The 18,133-nt window shown below is 38.8% G+C and overlaps 1 protein-coding gene across 4 annotated transcripts in view; it reads right to left on the bottom strand.

Annotated features, from left to right (window-relative positions):
- The window catches only part of GEMIN5 (gem nuclear organelle associated protein 5), a 40,173-nt gene that overhangs the window by 9,359 nt on the left and 12,681 nt on the right, over positions 1 to 18,133 (bottom strand). For 2 of the 4 annotated variants that reach the window (XM_025435484.3, XM_049109205.1), the window contains exons 10-21: positions 16,991 to 17,073; positions 16,174 to 16,307; positions 13,899 to 13,972; positions 13,056 to 13,237; positions 11,407 to 11,546; positions 10,034 to 10,205; positions 8,241 to 8,468; positions 6,783 to 6,896; positions 6,216 to 6,338; positions 4,413 to 4,511; positions 3,874 to 4,011; positions 2,522 to 2,669 (exon numbers count right to left, since the gene is read on the bottom strand). In XM_025435484.3, the coding sequence (XP_025291269.1) occupies positions 2,522 to 2,669; positions 3,874 to 4,011; positions 4,413 to 4,511; positions 6,216 to 6,338; positions 6,783 to 6,896; positions 8,241 to 8,468; positions 10,034 to 10,205; positions 11,407 to 11,546; positions 13,056 to 13,237; positions 13,899 to 13,972; positions 16,174 to 16,307; positions 16,991 to 17,073 (1,635 nt within the window). The remainder of the gene's footprint in view (positions 1 to 2,521; positions 2,670 to 3,873; positions 4,012 to 4,412; positions 4,512 to 6,215; positions 6,339 to 6,782; positions 6,897 to 8,240; positions 8,469 to 10,033; positions 10,206 to 11,406; positions 11,547 to 13,055; positions 13,238 to 13,898; positions 13,973 to 16,173; positions 16,308 to 16,990; positions 17,074 to 18,133) is intronic. The other 2 variants (XM_025435485.3, XM_049109206.1) reach the window with 1 other exon arrangement.

Raw genomic sequence — 18,133 nt, 5'->3', positions numbered from 1 at the left:
CAGAAAACAACCAGCAGTACTGTTGCCAATGATAAAATTTGAGCTTTCAAATGAAAACCAGAATTTTAAAAATCTGTGCCTGCAACTTTGTGTCTGACAGCTTCCCAAAAGTTAAAGATTCTTCTGAAAAGATTGACAGTGATATTAAAGAATGTGATCTTTTTTTGAATATTTTGTAATGAAATGTGTTAACACTTGGGGGTATCTGTGTAATTCAGTGAACTAATATTTTTCAAGTGACATACAACTTCTGAGTTGTAGCCAACATAAAGTAGTAGCTGGAATAAAAGTATTTTAGATCAAGTTGATCTGTGTAGAGCAATGTTTAAGAAGATTTTGAGACATCAGTTTCTAGCCATGATGGAGTAACAGGAACCACCTGTCACAAAACTAGGTAAAACATTTATTTTTTAAAGACATTGGACACCAGGCAGCTCAGGACTGTCATCCTGAAAAGAAGAGAACTAATGACGTGAGCCCTGTTAAGGGCCCTCCTGTAGTCATCTTCCTACAGGGAACCCCCAGCAAAGCCTCAGCACTGTTACTGAGTGGAGAAGAGACAGAGCAATTGGAATTTGAGGGCCAGGATGATAGGAAGGAATAATCTATCCAGAGAAGGGTCTATAGAACTCTGGGGAATCTCATGGAATCTTTGGCTAAACACAAAGGCCATACATGTGTAGGCAACTCCTCAAGGCTGATCAAGCTGATACATAGCAACTTTAATATACACTAAAACAGAGCTTAACACTCTCTAAAGGAAGACAGACCAAAATAGAATCAAGAAGGTCTCCCCAAAGCTATCACATCAAATGGCTGAAAATCAGTGATGGAGTAAATACTAAAAACAGAGAAAAATGACATAGTTCCTATAGACCATAGACCAAAGATGAGATTAAATGCAACAGTCAAGTCAAAAACAACGTAAGAGGAAACAATGTGGGATCCCTGGGTGGCGCAGCGGTTTGGCGCCTGCCTTTGGCCCAGGGCGCGATCCTGGAGACCCGGGATCGAATCCCACTTTGGGCTCCCGGTGCATGGAGCCTGCTTCTCCCTCTGCCTATGTCTCTGCCTCTCTCTCTCTCTATGACTATCATAAATAAATAAATAAAAAAAAAAAAAAAAAAAAAAAGAGGAAACAATGTCATCTTTGATGCCCCGAAAGACAAAAACTGCCAGAGAAAGATCCTTTAAAATGAAGGCAAAATTAAAGGCTTTTATTAGACAAATAGAAGGTGATAGAATTGGTCACCAGAAGAATCACAGTACAAAAAAGTGAAGATCCTGTTCAGGTGAAGGAAGAGTTGATAGCAATTAGAACTTTGGACCTATATAAGAGAATGAAAAATGCTGGAAATACATATGTGGGCAAATATTAAAAAAACATTTAAAAATTAATTAATAACAAAAATATTTAAAAAGATGACAGGTTAAAGCAAAAATTCTAATAATGTAATGTGGGGCTATAACATGTCAAATATATGACAGTAGCAGAAAGGACACACAGGGAGGGAAAAAAAAACGTTCTATGTAAGAATAGGGCAGCCTGGGTGGCTCAGCGGTTTAGCGCCACCTTCAGCCCAGAGATCGAGTCCTACATCAGACTCCTTGCATGGAGCCTGCTTCTCCCTCTGCCTGTGTCTCTGCCTCTCTCCCTCTCTGTGTCTCTCATGAATAAATTAAAAAAAAAAAAAGAAAAAGAAAAAGAAGTAATACAATATTATTTAAAAATAAACTGTGATAAGTTAAAAATGCTAATCCTCACAAGCCCTAAAGCAACTGTAAAATAAATGAACAGGAGTATAGCTAATAAGCCAGTTTTGGTAATAAAATATTCAACTGATTAAAAAGAATGCAGAAAAAGAAAATGAACAAATAACAGGACAAATAGCAAGATGGTAAATTTCATTCACACCAATCTTCTTAATTGTAAATGGCCTAAGCACTACAATTAAAAGACAGAAACCATCAGACTGGATAAAAAAACAAGACCCAATTGTATGCTGTTTTACAAGAAATATTTTGTTCCTTTTGTCTGTCATTACTTAGCAATGTATTAAGTGAAAGTGTATTAACTTGGCTAGGAAAGATTCATACCCATCTCAGGAGAGTGGTTACTTCTAGAGAAGGGATGAGGATAGAAATGGAGAAAAGCAATTCAACCAAATCTGGAATGTTACACTTAAAAAAAAAAAAACAAAACTAGGGGTACAGGGAGCTTCTGGCATGGCTGGCAAGATCCTGTCTCTTTTGTCTTATATATACTGTTTTCCCTATTTGTGTTACTTTGGATAAAGAAGTTCTGAAAAAGATCAATGGTAAACACTGATAAAAATTAACATTTGTTAAGCACAAGTAGTGGGTACATTGATGTTTGTTAGGCTGGTGTCCATATATTTCTGTATGTTTGAGATATTTAATTACAACAAAGGTTTATGCTGGTTATCAGTAAGCAGAGCTGTTTAGCAGATTAATTTCATATTATGTCCAACTGTTGGTTCAATTGTAAGGTCATACAAACCTGTAAAAATGGTTTGACTTGAGCAGCTCTACAGCTTCATATACTTTGTGGATAGAAAGTAGATGAGAGGCAGCCTTGACATACTGATCTTGAAAACACAGCTGTTTGGCAAAAGCTTCCACAGCCCACAGCCACACTTGGTAGCCAGCTTTAAAAAAAAAAAGGCGGTGGTTAAATAAGAAGCAAGTTTAAGAAAAAACAAAATAAGCAAATACATTCAGGTTGAAAATGCTTTGGTTTTAGTCAGTATATTAAGTACAACATTTAGATACTAATTCAGTTGCCATTACAGATCATTTGCTTCATCTACTCTCCTTATACCCACATTTTAAAACTTTAGTTTTTTCTTTGATTACACAACACATACAAAATAGTCTAAAATTAAAAATGTACAAACAGTATAGAAGTCAGGACAGTGATTACCCTTGTTGGGGTGTTGTGAAGACTTACGGAAAAGCAGCATGGGAAGCTGGTAGTGTTGGTAGTGTTATACTTCTGATATATGGGTGTGGGTTATAAGGGTGTATTGTGAAATTCACTGTCAGTCAGGACAATGATCTGTGTATACTTCTCTCTATATATAGTATTCTTAAGTACAGTTAAAAAACTGGGCATAGCATAAAAGCTTTCCTTGTTATCCTGGCATCCCTCTACCCAAAACATCCAAATTCCTTTCCCTGGAAAAAACCATTATTACTAGTTTCTTTTGAAACCTTTTTGAAATAGTCTACAAAGACACATTTAAATAAAATGAAAGAGTAGTAAACACTGTTGCACACCTACACCTTGATTCTTTTCACTTACTATACTTTGGAGCTCCATTCCATATTAGAATGCACAGAGCTGCCTCATTCTTTTATGGGAGCTTCTACTGTATAGAGGTACGAGATTTAACCAGTCTCTTATTGATGGACAGAGAGCTTCTTGTGATCCTTTGCTATTACAAATGCTGCTGTAATGACAGTCCATGTATACCTGTCATTTTGTTGAGTACCGTTTAGTCCCAACACTTAGAATTGCTGAGTTAAAGTAATTAGACATGGCCAAACTGTCCTGCAAGAGTCCATCTTTTTTTATTTATTTTTTATATTTTATTTATTTATTTGAAAGTGCATGAGAGAGACCATGAGCCAGCGGGGGGTGGGGGTGGGGTGGGAGGAAGAGGGGGCAGAAGGGGCGGAGGGAGAGGGAAAAGCAGACAACCCCACGCAGGGCTCCATCCCAGGCCCCCAGGATCATGACCTGAGCCAAAGGTAGATGCTTAATCAACTGAGCCACCCAGGGCCCTGAGAGTGTCCATCTGTAGTAGACTCATCCTCAAGGTGATAGCACTTCTGTTGAAAAGAACATACCAACTGGTGCCATAGCTACAAGAGTGTCTGTCAGCTCTCCTCTTTCTGCTGCAGTCTGAAGAACACCTTTGAGATCTCCTTTCCAAAGCATGAGCTGGTGAAATAACTCAGGGTGGCCATTTTCCAAGTGACCCTTTCCTGTTTGGAGGAGATAGAATGTTGGGAAGATGTTCAGAGACCTTTGCACGGACTTCTAGAGAAAGAAAGGCTGGAGGAAAGAGGAACAAACTCCCAGAATATGTTGTTGCCGGGTGATGGGAGAGTCATCTCCCAGTGTTCATAATGTGGTGCGAAGCCCACTCAGTCCCTTAGTCACCCATGCACTCTTACACTCAGAGTGAATACTGTATGTTCAGGGTCCTATGACAGATGCAAGGGGTGTATGCGAATGTACGGTTTGGGGAGCTCAAAACCCAGTTAACCAGCATGCAAAGTGAATCATTATTGATGCCACAGGATGGCAGCCATAAAAGAGTTAAGTACAAAGTGTCAGGGAAGCATAAAGATAGACTGGGTTATGTTGACTGGACTTGCCTCACCTTCAACCTCAATCATTCTGTACAGGGCCGCCCGGTCTGTAAAAAGCCCCAGGTGAAATCTTTCGTCAAGATCAGCAGACATATCCTCATTTAGTTCTGCTAATTAAAAAAGACAAAGTGAAGTTACTGTTCTCTAATCTTCCAAAAATACGTCCAGAACACCCATTTCAGACAGTGAAAAGAAGAGTCTTATGTCCTTGTTTACCCTAACAGAGACCCCTGCTGGTTATAAGGGTAGCAAAATATGTGAGTTTGTTTAGCTCAGCCTTGGCAAAATCCAATGAGACTATTTATTTATTTATTTAAGATTTATTTATTTATTCAGAGAGAGCGAGAGAGAGGCAGAGACACAGGCAGAGAGAGAGGCAGAGACACAGGCAGAGGGAGAAGCAGGCTCCATGCAGGAAGCCCGACGTGGGACTCGATCCCGGATCTCCAGGATCACACCCTGGGCTTCAGGCGGTGCTAAACCGCTGCGCCACTGGGGCTGCCCCAATGAGACAATTTAGTTTGCAGTTTGCTCAAAGATTTTGGAGGGGGAAAAAAGGGAATATAAAAAGTCAACCCCAGGGATCCCTGGGTGGCGCAGCGGTTTGGCGCCTGCCTTTGGCCCAGGGCACGATCCTGGAGACCCGGGATCGAATCCCACGTCGGGCTCCCGGTGCATGGAGCCTGCTTCTCCCTCTGCCTATGTCTCTGCCTCTCTCTCGTTCTGTGACTATCATAAATAAAAAAAAAAAAAAAAAAAAAAGTCAACCCCAGATTCAACATGTATTTTAAATGCAGTAAAAACTAAAAAGACAAAACGAAACTAACAAGAAATGTCCTTGATGTTCACTAGAATCCTCTACAAAAGGGTTCAATATTCATCTGCTTTTTAAAAAGTCAAATGAGGTTGCCTGGGTGGCTCAGTTGGTTAAGCATCTGCCTTTGGCTCAGGTCATAACCCCAGGGTCCTGGGATCGAGCCCTGCATCTCCCTCTCCTGCTCCCCCTGCTTGTGTGCACATGCATGCTCTGTCAAATAAATAAAATCTTTAAAAAGTCAAATGAGTGATTTTCCAGTAAGGTTAATAAAATGTATAACTATCCAACTAGGTGTATAAGTTATAGGAAGTCATCAAAATGTCCCCCCAAAAGGGCTATGTATACAAAAGCATAAAATATTTCTGGAGGACAAGAAATTGGCAATAGTGTGGCACTGAGAGGAAATATAGGTATTAGGGTGAGAATGTAAAAAAGATTTATATTCTTTTGGACTCTTTGAATATCATTTTATCATACGTACCTGGTTTCAACATGTCAAATTCAAAAATAAAAAATATATAGTTGCTCAAATATCAAAATAATAGGCATTCAATTGAGGGCCTTGCAAAAGTAAAATAAAAAAACCTTCTATAATAAAAACTTCTACCAAAATTTTGCCATATTAGGGGTATACTTCCAATAAGCGAATACTTTTTTTCTACATGAAGATACTTTTTTCTAGGGAAAAGAGAGTTGAAGGAGTTGATTCATGGTAAGATTCATTAAGCCATCATACCAATTCTGGCACATAGATGGTTGGTAACAGCTCAATTTATAACAGTAAATCAGAGCACTGCATCTCGAAGTCATTGGGGAGTGCTAACAGTGGATCAGAAGGGGGAGCTTGGCAATGGGGTCTGATGGAAGGGAAGGCTGGAAGATAATGTAGAAATACAAACAATTTTACACATTTGTTTGCTCGTTCAAATATACAAGCACCTCTTAGGTGCTAGTTCCCAGAAGACTATGTATGGACCAAGGAAGCCTATTTTTGTACCTTTGGAGTGTTTTGCAGTTGCTAATACCAAACAGTCCTGATGGAGCTCCTCTTTAGATCTGTGGTCCAGGCTGGTAGTCAATGGAAGCATGGAACGAGCTTTTCGCTTCTTGGTTAAGGATTCTGAAATGTAATAAAAATACAGACTTTCTGAAGAAGATCTGGTCAGAATCATAAAAATGGATGGCCATTGTGTGACTGTAACCTACTGGAGAGATACTGCTGGGCAGAAGAAAAGTTCCTGTTCTTAGAGCTTTAAGTTAAATGAGCTGGCAGCAGTGTTTACCACACAAAATGTTGCTGTGAACACTTTGAACAATTAGTGACAGCTGCAAAAATGATCCTTCATCATTAAAATATTTAAAAATGTTTAAAATTGTATATTAAAACTGTTTAAAAACATGACCCCAAACCGAAACAATCAAAACACAAACACTTAAAACCTAGAAAACAAAGAAAAGCCCCCCCAAAAAAACCAACAATAAAAAACCAAACACTTCAGAGTTTTTGGTGGCACGTAATATTTGAGGATGCTTTCACAATATATTTTACTCATTAGACACTAACCTGGCTTCTCTTTAGGTGGTTCTTTCTTCAGTAAAGTGACTTTGTTATTAATGGTGACTTTTGACTTGTCAAAGCCTGATGAAACTGGAGTGCAGGTAACTGGTTCTCTAGAAGCTGTATCATGGGGGGTGAAGAAAAAAGTTTGGAGAAGAACAATGCAGAATCTAGTTCTTTTTTAAGTAATTAAGAACTCCATCAGGGTTAATAGTGTGATCTTATGTATTCCATAATATGAGATAAAATACTCTGGAGAGGAAATATAGGTAGTCTCTCTTTTCCCACCTCACAAACTGTCTGTATTCCAGGAATCTGTAAGTTTATTACTTAGACCTTTGACTAATTGGTCTATGGAGGCACTGAAGTTTCTAGTCCTCATAGTGTCATATCATAGGCCCAGGAGTTCTGAAACTGCTCAGATGACCAAAGACTTCTTACATATTTAGATGACAGACTACTAATTCCATGTTTAACTGTAATACAGAATATTAAGAGTTCGTGATGTGGACTCACGATCCCGAGCATACACAACCATGAGCTTAAAAAAAATCCATTAAACTTTTAGCTCTTTATTTTCCTAAACTATGGCTCCAACAGCCACCTCTTGAGGTGGACAGGGCCTGGATGTGTCTGTACCATATATTTTGGCCATTTTAATTCTGTCACATCAAAATATTCCATTTTAGGACTAAACATGGGTCATTCCTAATATCTATTTATATTTTTTGCTCTTTAATCATTTTAACAGGTAATAGGCACCACAGCTTAAAGATAAACATTTAAAGGTAAAAAAAGATTAAAGTACTACAATTTTATCCAGTAACACTTTTTTCTCTTCAAAGTAAAAACAGCCTACCTCATTAGAAAGCAGTGACAAAACCCTGAAAAACCGTATTCTGAGAAATCGGAGAATGGCCACTATAGCTTACCAGACTAGAAGAACCAAATTCATACATTTTTATTCCAGAAACAACAACAGCACAAACACACTAGGTACAAACCCAGTTGTGAGGGTGAGAACTCACAAGTTCCCAGAGCAATGGTAGCTTCTAGGCCAGACATTTGTATGGGACAGTGGTTTTTTTCAGTAACTGGCTAGATGTCACACTGTGAAAACTTTCCTGGTTAAGTTTCTATGGATCTACTTCCCTGGTTTCACTTTGCCCTGTAGTCTTGTCCTGCCCAAGTTCGTAAAAAGTGTTCTCTGAACACCTTCACTATTTCCAGCCCAGTCTTCCGTCAGATCCCCTTTCACACTTCAATGGAGTTTAGAGGCTTAAAACAACCTTTTAAGAAACTAGCAATATTTAAGGGCACCAAAGGTACCACCTAAGTTAAACAGATGGGACCATAAGTAGGTCAGAGGCAGAGAAGTTTCAAACTGAGTTAGGACCTGGCTTAGTTTACAGGTTATGCCTACAAAGTCCTAGCATCTGGGAAACACAGGATTTGGTCACATACCCACTGAGGCAACACCACCAGGAAACTCTGGCTCCCGGGCTTCCTCCTCGCCCTCCTGGTCCGACACGCCATTCTCAACAGGTCCCGAGCTCTCCCTGATGCTCTCATCTTCATTCCCATCACATACTTCCTGCTTTATAGGAGCTCTTGAGGTGGGCTTTTTCTTCTTTTTGGGCTTTGGCTTAGGTTGAGAGAGCCTTTTTTTCTCTAATTCAATGCTTTTCTTACCTAGAGGAAACACAGTTAAGAGGAGGACAGATTAAAATGTATATTCTCCCATCCAAGTACTAACCAGGCACAATGCTGCTTATTAGCTTTCCAGATCAGATGAGATCAGGTGCATTCAGGGTGGCATGGCCATAGACTAAAATATATACTTTTAGTTAAAAGCACTCTAGGAGGGATCCCTGGGTGGCGCAGCAGTTTAGCGCCTGCCTTTGGCCCAGGGAGCGATCCTGGAGACCCGGGATCGAATCCCACGTCAGGCTCCCGGTGCATGGAGCCTGCTTCTCCCTCTGCCTATGTCTCTGCCTCTCTCTCTCTCTCTCTGTGACTATCATAAATAAATAAAAATTTAAAAAAAAAAATTAAAAAAAGCACTCTAGGAGATTATCTCCAAAACTTCATCACTCTTCTTTTTGATAGCATTATCACCATTTCCCTTTCCTTCCCAATGAATTTTTAGAGTTGTATTTTCAACATGTTAACCAAACCCTTTTTAGGATTACATTAAAACATGAATATGACACACAATTATCACTGAATACTTATATATTCTATACACAGGACATTCTCCTACATTACTACAGCACAGCCATTAAAATCAGGAAGTTAACATCAATACATTAGTACTGTCTACATACTTTACTCAAGTTCTGCCAGTTGTACCAAGAATATCTTTTATAGCAAAAGGAAACAATCTAGGATTACATGATGTACTTGTTATGTCTCTCTAGTTTCCTTCAGCCTGGAACAGGCTTGTTTTGTTCTTTTAACTTTCATGACTTGAAACTTTTAAAGATCACAGGACAATTATTTTGTTGATTTCCCCCATGACCTGATGTCTGTCATGATTAAATTTAGGTTCTGCATTTTGGGCTGGCATACATAGGAGTGATGTGGTCAATACAACATTCAAAGTAGCACAACATTTCTATCTGTCCCATTATTTGGTTGTTTACTTGTCTTGTGAGTTTCTCCTTGAAAAATCATTTTTTTCTTTGTAATTACTAAGTATTTGCATCCACTAGTTTTATTATCCATTGATGTTTCTTGACCACAAACTGTTAATGTGATGATTGCTGAATGGTAATCTTCTGATTGCATCATTCATTCTACATTGGAATTCTCCTGTTCATTATTTTCATGTTCAGGCTGTGCCAGATTTGGTTAGTGGGAGTCCCTGTGAGCTAGCTTCTTTGTTCTCTTGACAGATCTCAGTTCTTGAGCACTTCCTTCCTTTGTGGCACCAGATGATGTTCCAGGCCCGTTCTGTATTTTTCCTATACCAACCTGGAATTAGCCATTTCTCCAAGAAGCTCTGGTTGGTCTCTTTTAACAGAAAATGATATTTAGAAACCAAGATCTGAGTGCTAGGTATACTTGTTACTATTTGAATGTTGTCCTCAGGCCTCTCATGGTTGTCTTCATTGATTAGGAAGGCAACCCATGCCAGTATATCACTGCCACTCTACATGAATGTCCCCTTTTCTTGACCTTGATCAATTCAGTTACTCTGAGAAACGGAGAAAGGGAATTAGGCTAGCATTTATAGGCTCCTGGTTCTGACTGACCTTGAGGAGGCCGGGAATGTTCTTGCATGGAAGTGAGCCATTTGTACACACAGAAGTCATCTGCCCCTGAGTAGATGCAGTCTGGATCCAGTGGGGACCATGCCACACAAAGCAGTCGACCTCGATGTCCTCGGAAATTGCACAGAGGCTCTTCTCGGAGAGTATCCCACACCTAAAACCACAAGGCACAGGATAGCACAGATAATTTCTGGTTATTCTATTGCTTTGGGGGGAGAGAAGTTAAAAAAGACTTAAAAAGAAACTGTGTACTTTTATTTCCCCTTATGACTTATTATTTCCTCTTACAAGTTTATTTTTTTTTATTTTTATTTTTTATTTATTTATGATAGTCACAGAGAGAGAGAGAGAGAGGCAGAGACACAGGCAGAGGGAGAAGCAGGCTCCATGCACCGGGAGCCTGATGTGGGATTCGATCCCGGGTCTCCAGGATCGCGCCCTGGGCCAAAGGCAGGCGCCAAACCGCTACGCCACCCAGGGATCCCACAAGTTTAAATTTTAGAAATGTTACTTCCTACAAGAGGCTTATGTACTCTGGGATGTAGAGACATTCTTATGGGGATGATTCTGAGTGAGCTTCTAATGGTGCTCTAAGTATTTCACTGTAATGAACCAGTTATTCTATGTTTTTTTGGGCTGGGGGTTTGACATCACGAAGAGAATTTTAATTTACAGCCTATATCTGCATGTGTATGGTTCTTATTTCTCACAGGTGATTCTTTTGTCCCCATCTCTGGGAAATGATCAATTTCCTTACTTTCTTGAAATACTCCTGTCTCCATTTCAGAGGGCAGCCCTTCCTGGCTCCTAGCTTAGTTACAACTCTACATTGAGATGGACATCCATCAGAAGTTAGCTCTCCAGTTCTTAATGTCTGTTCTGGTTCTGGTATCTGAAAGTCCTACCTCACAGCTCTGGCTTGGCATCTCCTCTTTATTCTTTCTAACTTGAAGATTTTTGACTTACTAATTTATTATTAAAAACTGTTCATGTTTATAGCCACCGTTTCTGTATTTAAAATAGGAGCTAGTAGTTCTCACATCAGTTTAGTCCATCATATGACAGTAAGAATGAAATGTTAAAAAAATTAGAATTTAGCTAGTTTCTATCAATACTTTCCCTTTCATCTAAGTAAAACAGAAACAAGAAAACAAAAACAAAACCCAAAAACCCAATCTTAGCCTGCCAAGGGCCCAGATATGTGGAATGAACTAAAATGCCTTCTAGAGCTCAGAATATTCCTTTCTGTAGAAGATAACAGTGAGGGAAAGAATGTACACAACTGGGGAAAGGAGGGAAGAGTTCAAGTTAGAGTACATAGTGAAGAACCTACAGAATTAAGCACACAATAGTACCTGAGCTGTACCATCATAGGAAGCAGATACCAGCCTTCCATCATGATGCGGGCTCCAAGCCACACTGGTAATCTTGGCTGTGTGCCCTGACAGGGTCCGGTAGGGCTCTGTAATGGTCACTGGAGATTCAGGATTGCTCTCTAAGAGACAAAGAGAAGATGTCATTTTTACTAATAGCAACAACAAAAAGACACAGCAGAGTTACATCTTGACATGGACAGTCAAGATTTTGCCATATGCTTTCTAGATGACTTTCAGCAGGCAATATTATTTATTGGTTAAGACTATGGGCACATATGCAGTGAGGTATGCAGATAGGTTTACTGCAATAAGTTTTAGTTGTCATTCTGTCTTTCTAAAAGCCACCAAAATGAAAATAGTATCTTTTGCATGTGATATCAAGAAGGCTGTGTCATCAGTTTTATGGTAGCTGAAGACATATAATTCTGAATTTAATCAGGAGAAAATACCACATCAACCCAGACTGAGGGGACATCTACAAAATAATAGAGCAGTAGCCTTCAAAGATTAAAAAAAATAAAAAAGGCTTTGAGACTATTCCAGATATAAAGGACATTACTGGATCAACTGACAAAATGAATATGAATGATCGATTAAACCACTGTATTTATATTATTAAATTAACTGAAGTTCATAATGGAATTGTAGATTGACTGTAAGGTAATATCCTCATTCTTACAAAATACACGAATATTAAGGGTTTGGGTGGGCATGATGTATGCAACACAAACGGTTTGGAAAAAAATATGTATGCACACGCACCCACACACCTACAACCAAATGAATATGACAAAAGGTTAACAGTTGTTGAATATGTGAAAGATTGTATGAGAGTTCTCTGTATTACTCTTGCATCTTTCCTCTAAGTCTGAAATAAAGTAATATTGATTCTGGCCATTTTTTAAAAATCTTTTTCTGTTATTTGGTAGATATGAAATAAAAACCAAACTGAGATGTTAGTATTAAAGTAACACAGATCTGCACTGCTCTGAAGAATTGTTAATGCCTTCTATCAAACTGGATGCTTAATTCGGAATCCCAATAAGACCAGGATAAGCCTTCTAACATATCATGCTCATAAGTTACATACTGTCTGCTATTTATTGCTAGAAAAAACCTGTCTACACTTTGTTTTTCCACATTGCTTTCAACTTGAGGGAGCCACTCCTAGAATAAATTTTTTTTTTTGTTCTTATAGATAAGGATTCTCAAAAAACTATGGGAAATTCTAGAGAAAATAAAACTGTCAACTATTTTCAGTATGGCTGATAGCACATACTTGCAATACTCTGGAAACAGCATTGTGACAGATTATAATATAATTTCTTCATATCAGAAAAAAATAAATCTCACTGCTTCCATATTTTTAAAAAGCGCTCTTTTAACAACCACTTACATGGGGCTCCATCTCATGACCTTGAGATCATGACCTGAGCTGAAACCAAGAGTCGGATATGTAACCGACTGAGCCACCCACGTGCCCATCTTATTTTAAATAAGAAAAATATATTACTTTTGAAAGCAGAAAAAACAAGAATAACAATATCAAAAAGTAAATAAAGGTATAAAACTTGGAATGCAAAGCAGCTGAACAGTTATCACCCTAGTATGTAAGAAACCAAAGTTACCTATCACACTTTTTAGGTTATGCACATAAATGACCGCGTTGTTGGACCCAGAGGCCATCAGATAGCTCAGCTCCGGCTGACTGCCATGCTCATGATGCCAGCTAATGGTATTCACAAGTTTGTGATGCTGCTGGATGGTACATATCAGTTTCAGGTTGGGAACCTGAAATATTTCTATTGATCTGGAATAACAAACACATGCGACAAGAAAGATGGATGATCAAATTACAATCTAATATGCAAACACGTATCTTCCTTATCCCATTACTGAAATAAAGGTGAAATGGAATAGGATAATCCTATCTATCACTGTAAAGGTTATTCTTACAGAGAGCCAGATACAAAAGGCTGTTCTTTCAACAAATATATTCAGCTTTAAAAAAAAAAATCCCACATAATCTCTGGAAAGTTGTGTTTATCAGGCTCTTGTGATAAATGGTGCTATGGAAAAGCTAAAAGAAATAATGAACCAATGACTAAATTAGGATTATGTTGCTATGATCAACATCAGAAAGAACACAGTGAGGTCTAAAAAGCACTGGTGCCCAGGCTTATTTTAAAAAAATGAAGGAAGATTTAGATAGTACAGTGCAATAGATGAACATTTTGTGAAACATAAAACAGCCTAAACACTGAATAGGCGAACATTCCTTTGGACTTAAAATATCCAGCTTATTTTACATTCTTGAAGATGCAGAGAGCTCCTGGGTCTCTGCAGAGAATATCAAGGGCAGATCAGAATATCATCCCAACTAACATTATAGATGGCATGAATCAGCTTTTAATCAAATGTATGTGCAATTACAAAGTCTTTTTTTTTTTTTTAAAGAAACAAACACATACCCATCTTCATTGCCAAGAGCCATGATTTTTCCATCTGCTTTCCAGCTGATCTCTGTGTGTACAGGCAATTTGTACTAGAAAGCAAAACAAACCAATTGACTAAAAGCACTATTCTCTCTGCATATCTTACAAATCAATGATGACAGCATGAGAAAAAAAAATCCCTAGAGCTTAAAATGTTCTAATTACATAGAATTACTACAAGAGTTACTAAAAGCAAGCATTCTGACTGTAATTTCCTTAATTGGGACAAAAAAGAGACCAGTAAACTAAATGTTTATAATATCTAACTCTGTGAAATGAACTTCATTAAAATGATTTTTATCCCACATCAGAGTGTGTAACATGTCCACTGGCTTGATAATATGGGGGTCATGTCTCCTTAACAAAAGCTATATACATGCTTTCCCAGTTTTCTTCCTATTTTTTTTCTTTCTCCCAACTGCTGGTGTTTCCCCAAGGCTGCCTGGACCCTCTTGTCTTCTTAATTGTGTCTTTAGATCACCTCATATATTCCCACAGCTTCTACAGCTACCATTCACCTGAAGGAATTCTAAATTTCTTGAGAGAGAGAGAAGAAAGTAATTTGAGTGAGCACTCAAGTGGGTAGTGTGGGGAGCAGAGGGAGAGGGAGAGAGAATCTTAAGCAGGCTCCACACCCAGCAGAGCCTGGTGCAGGATCCTGAGATCATGACCTGAGCCAAAATCAAGAGTGCAGTCCTTAACCGACTGAGCCACCCAGGCACCCTAGGAATTCTAAATTTCTAATTCCAGCCCAAACACCTTGTATGAAGTTTTTTGTTGTTGCTTTTTAAATTTTTAAAATTTTGATTTTTAATTTTTTTATGCCATAGGGAATATTTTTTTTTAAGATTTTATTTATTCATGAGAGACACACACACACACACACACACACACAGAGGCAGAGACACAGGCAAAGGGAGAAGCAGGCTCCATGCAGGGAGCCTGATGTGGGACTTGATCTTGGGACTCCAGGATCATGCCCTGGGCTGAAGGCGGTGCTAAACCGCTGAGCCACAGGAGCGGGGCTTGAGACCACAACTCCAAGATCAAGAGTCACATGCCTTACTGCCTTAGCCAGCCAGGTGCTCCTCCTTGTATGAAGTTCTAATCCATATATTCAACTACCACAAAACTGAAAGCTCTTTAGGAATAGGAATTCTTTTTCATTCACTGCTGAATGTTAATGTGGAGATAACATTTAATGAAAGAATATAGTTAATAAAAATAATTCCAGGGCAGCCCCGGTGGCACAGCAGTTTAGCGCTGCCTGCAGCCAAGGGCGTGATCCTGGAGACCCGGGATCGAGTCCCACATCGGGCTCCCTGCATGGTGCCTGCTTCTCCCTCTGCCTGTGTCTCTGCCTCTCTAGCTGTGTCTCTATGAATAAATAAATTAAAAAAAAAACCTTTAAAAAAATAATTCCATTAATGATTATTATTTTTATGCTAGTCATTCAAAAATAATGAGCAATAAAAATGTCCATTTGAAAGAATAAGAACTCTCAACATGGGATCCCTGGGTGGCGAGCGGTTTAGCGCCTGCCTTTGGCTCAGGGCACGATCCTGGAGACCCGGGATCGAATCCCACATCGGGCTCCTGGTGCATGGAGCCTGCTTCTCCCTCTGCCTATGTCTCCGCCTCTCTCTCTCTCTCTGTGTGACTATCATAAATAAAAAAAAAAAAAAATTAAAAAAAAATAAATTATAAAAAAAAAGAACTCTCAACATTTATGGTTTCACTTCAAAAGACAGTTCTGGCATAGACTGATAAAATGGTAAGACAAAAGTGATTAAATGTGGGTATCTAGGTCAAGAATATAAGGGAACTATATGCATTATTTTTGTGCAAATCTGTAGTTATTTCACTAAAAAATTAAAAATAAGATGGTTATTTTGTCTTCAGCAAAATACTTTGCAACCAACCTTGGCTACCACATTATAGTAATTTTTACCAAGGTTTCACTCTGGAGAAAGTGGCTGGCCTGAAAGGGATGCTTTATATCCAAGATCTGAAAGTTTATCATAAATCAGCATGGCAACTGAGACAAAACTGTGTGTGTGTGTGTGTGTGTGTGTTTAAGTTCCTTGCTTTATTCAGGGATAAAGACTTCTAGTTATCTGTAATAAATCACAAATTCACTGAGGCTTTTAGGAACATCTAAGAAATCTGATGAGCATAATGGATATCTCTAATAATGGCATTTATCATATAAGATGGGAAATCAAGATGACTTTAGACCACAAGGACTCACTTTGATTGAGTTGGCGTCCCTGATGAGTTTGTTGATATCATAGGCTTCTCCACCAAGCTTCCAGGGGTTATGCTGTAAGACAATCCCTTCCCCTCCACAGCTATATAAAGTGAGGGAAGGTCTGTCTCCTTCTCCTATATGAGATAAGAAAAGAAAGCTTATCAGTTTTGCATTTCACCAGCTTAACTATTTGTTGCCATAGTACAACTATAGCATACCATGAGTTGTTTTAAAAATATTTCATTAGTACATTGGAATAAAGTCACTGTTCTTTGCATATGAACACAGCTGTTGGGAGAAGTAAAAAGATACACTAACTTTACAGTAATATTTATAAGGCAGAGTATTTGCTTTAAACATTCTCCTGCCATCCAAACAGTATGGGTGCCAAAGCTGGGATCAAAAAACATCTTCTTGGGGATCCCTAGGTGGCTCAGCAGTTTAGCACCTGCCTTCGGCCCAGGGCGTGATCCTGGAGTCCTGAGATTGAGTTCTGCATCGGGCTCCCTGTGTGGAGCCTGCTTCTCCCTCTGCCTGTGTCTCTGCCTCTCTCATCTGCCTCTCAGATGCACAGTGAAAAAATTCAGCTCAAAGAAACCAAATGATGCTTTAGAGTTTGGGGATTCTTATTATAGGTGAATGGTTTCTAACTTATCATTTGCTATGACTGCCCTCATGATCTTTGGGGGGACATAGCAGTCTGCAGAAGCAGTCATTATACTAGAGTATGTATGACTTTCCAGCTTAAATATCTTACAATTAAACTGAAAGAAAGAGAATGCTCTCATGTTTGCTAGAGAATGGCTCAGGTACTTACCGAGTGCAATGGGGGGTAGTGGCGGCCCCCAGGCTAAAGTGTACACAGTCTTCTTATGATATGTGCTAGAAATCTGTGGAGGTCTGGGGGAAAGGGGTATTAAACAAAGATTTAAACAGAAGGCACAGTGGAAATCAGATCCATCTTTTTCTAAAAGGTTCCTACCTATTAGTTGCTAATATTAGAGAAAAGCAATTTAACGGTATCCTCTAAATAGCTGACTGTGGAGAAGCCAACATTTAAATAACATACCATGTAATGATATCTGCCAGCAAAATGATTAAGTCCCAAATGTACTTTATCCAGGAAAAAATGTTATCTGCTATCCCCGCCCCCGCCCTGACCCCCAACTACCACCAATCTGGCCAGTGTGGGATTTTACCTCTCTCCCCCTGCCAGTTGCCCACTTCACATAAATGTCATATATTCTAATGTCACTGTAGTTACAAGCAGTGTAAATGCTATAATAACTAGAGAAAAATAGAACAGGATAGAAAACGTAAACCGTTCAGCCCAGAACTAAGGTTACTGCTAAGCATCTATTATCATCATACAGATGGATCCACCTCACTTTCAAAAGACAAAAAGTAAAAAAAAACAAAAACCAAAAAAAAAAACAACAACCAAAAACCAAAAGACAAAAGAGTCATTTTAGGCTTACTCGGTCATTAACATCACATTCTTAAACTAAGACCAGATTTTAGAGAAGTTTGATTTTAAAATTTTTGACTGTGAAGAAAACTTGCTCTTGAGGGTAATTTGGTGGTTAGTGACATGTGAGGTGTCAATAAAGGCAGGATGGCTGTTACCTTCACTGTAAACCATGTTCTTTGTAGGATTTGAGAATTCCTGGAGTCTAGAACCTACGACTAAACTAGCTGCTGACTTACTTACTTTCATGTTTCTGGCACAGGCATCATTATCATCCTGGGCAATAAACTCCAGTTTCTTTGGACTAAAAGAAATATAAATAGTTCTAGCTGAATACTGCCTAACAGTATCTACAGCAGCACTCTTCCTCCTCCTACATACCATTCTTAGTGTTAGTTTGGATAGTCAGTTTAGAATATCCAGAAGATAGTAATGTAATAGAATTAGTCAACAATTTTGTGACGACATAGAGCTATTTAAACTGCAATACGG

The sequence above is a fragment of the Canis lupus genome, chromosome 4 (assembly GCF_003254725.2).
Source record: "Canis lupus dingo isolate Sandy chromosome 4, ASM325472v2, whole genome shotgun sequence".
Classification (NCBI taxonomy): Eukaryota; Metazoa; Chordata; class Mammalia; order Carnivora; family Canidae; genus Canis; species Canis lupus.
Note: the sequence above shows the minus strand (reverse complement) of the source record. Positions and strands in the feature narration are given on the sequence as shown.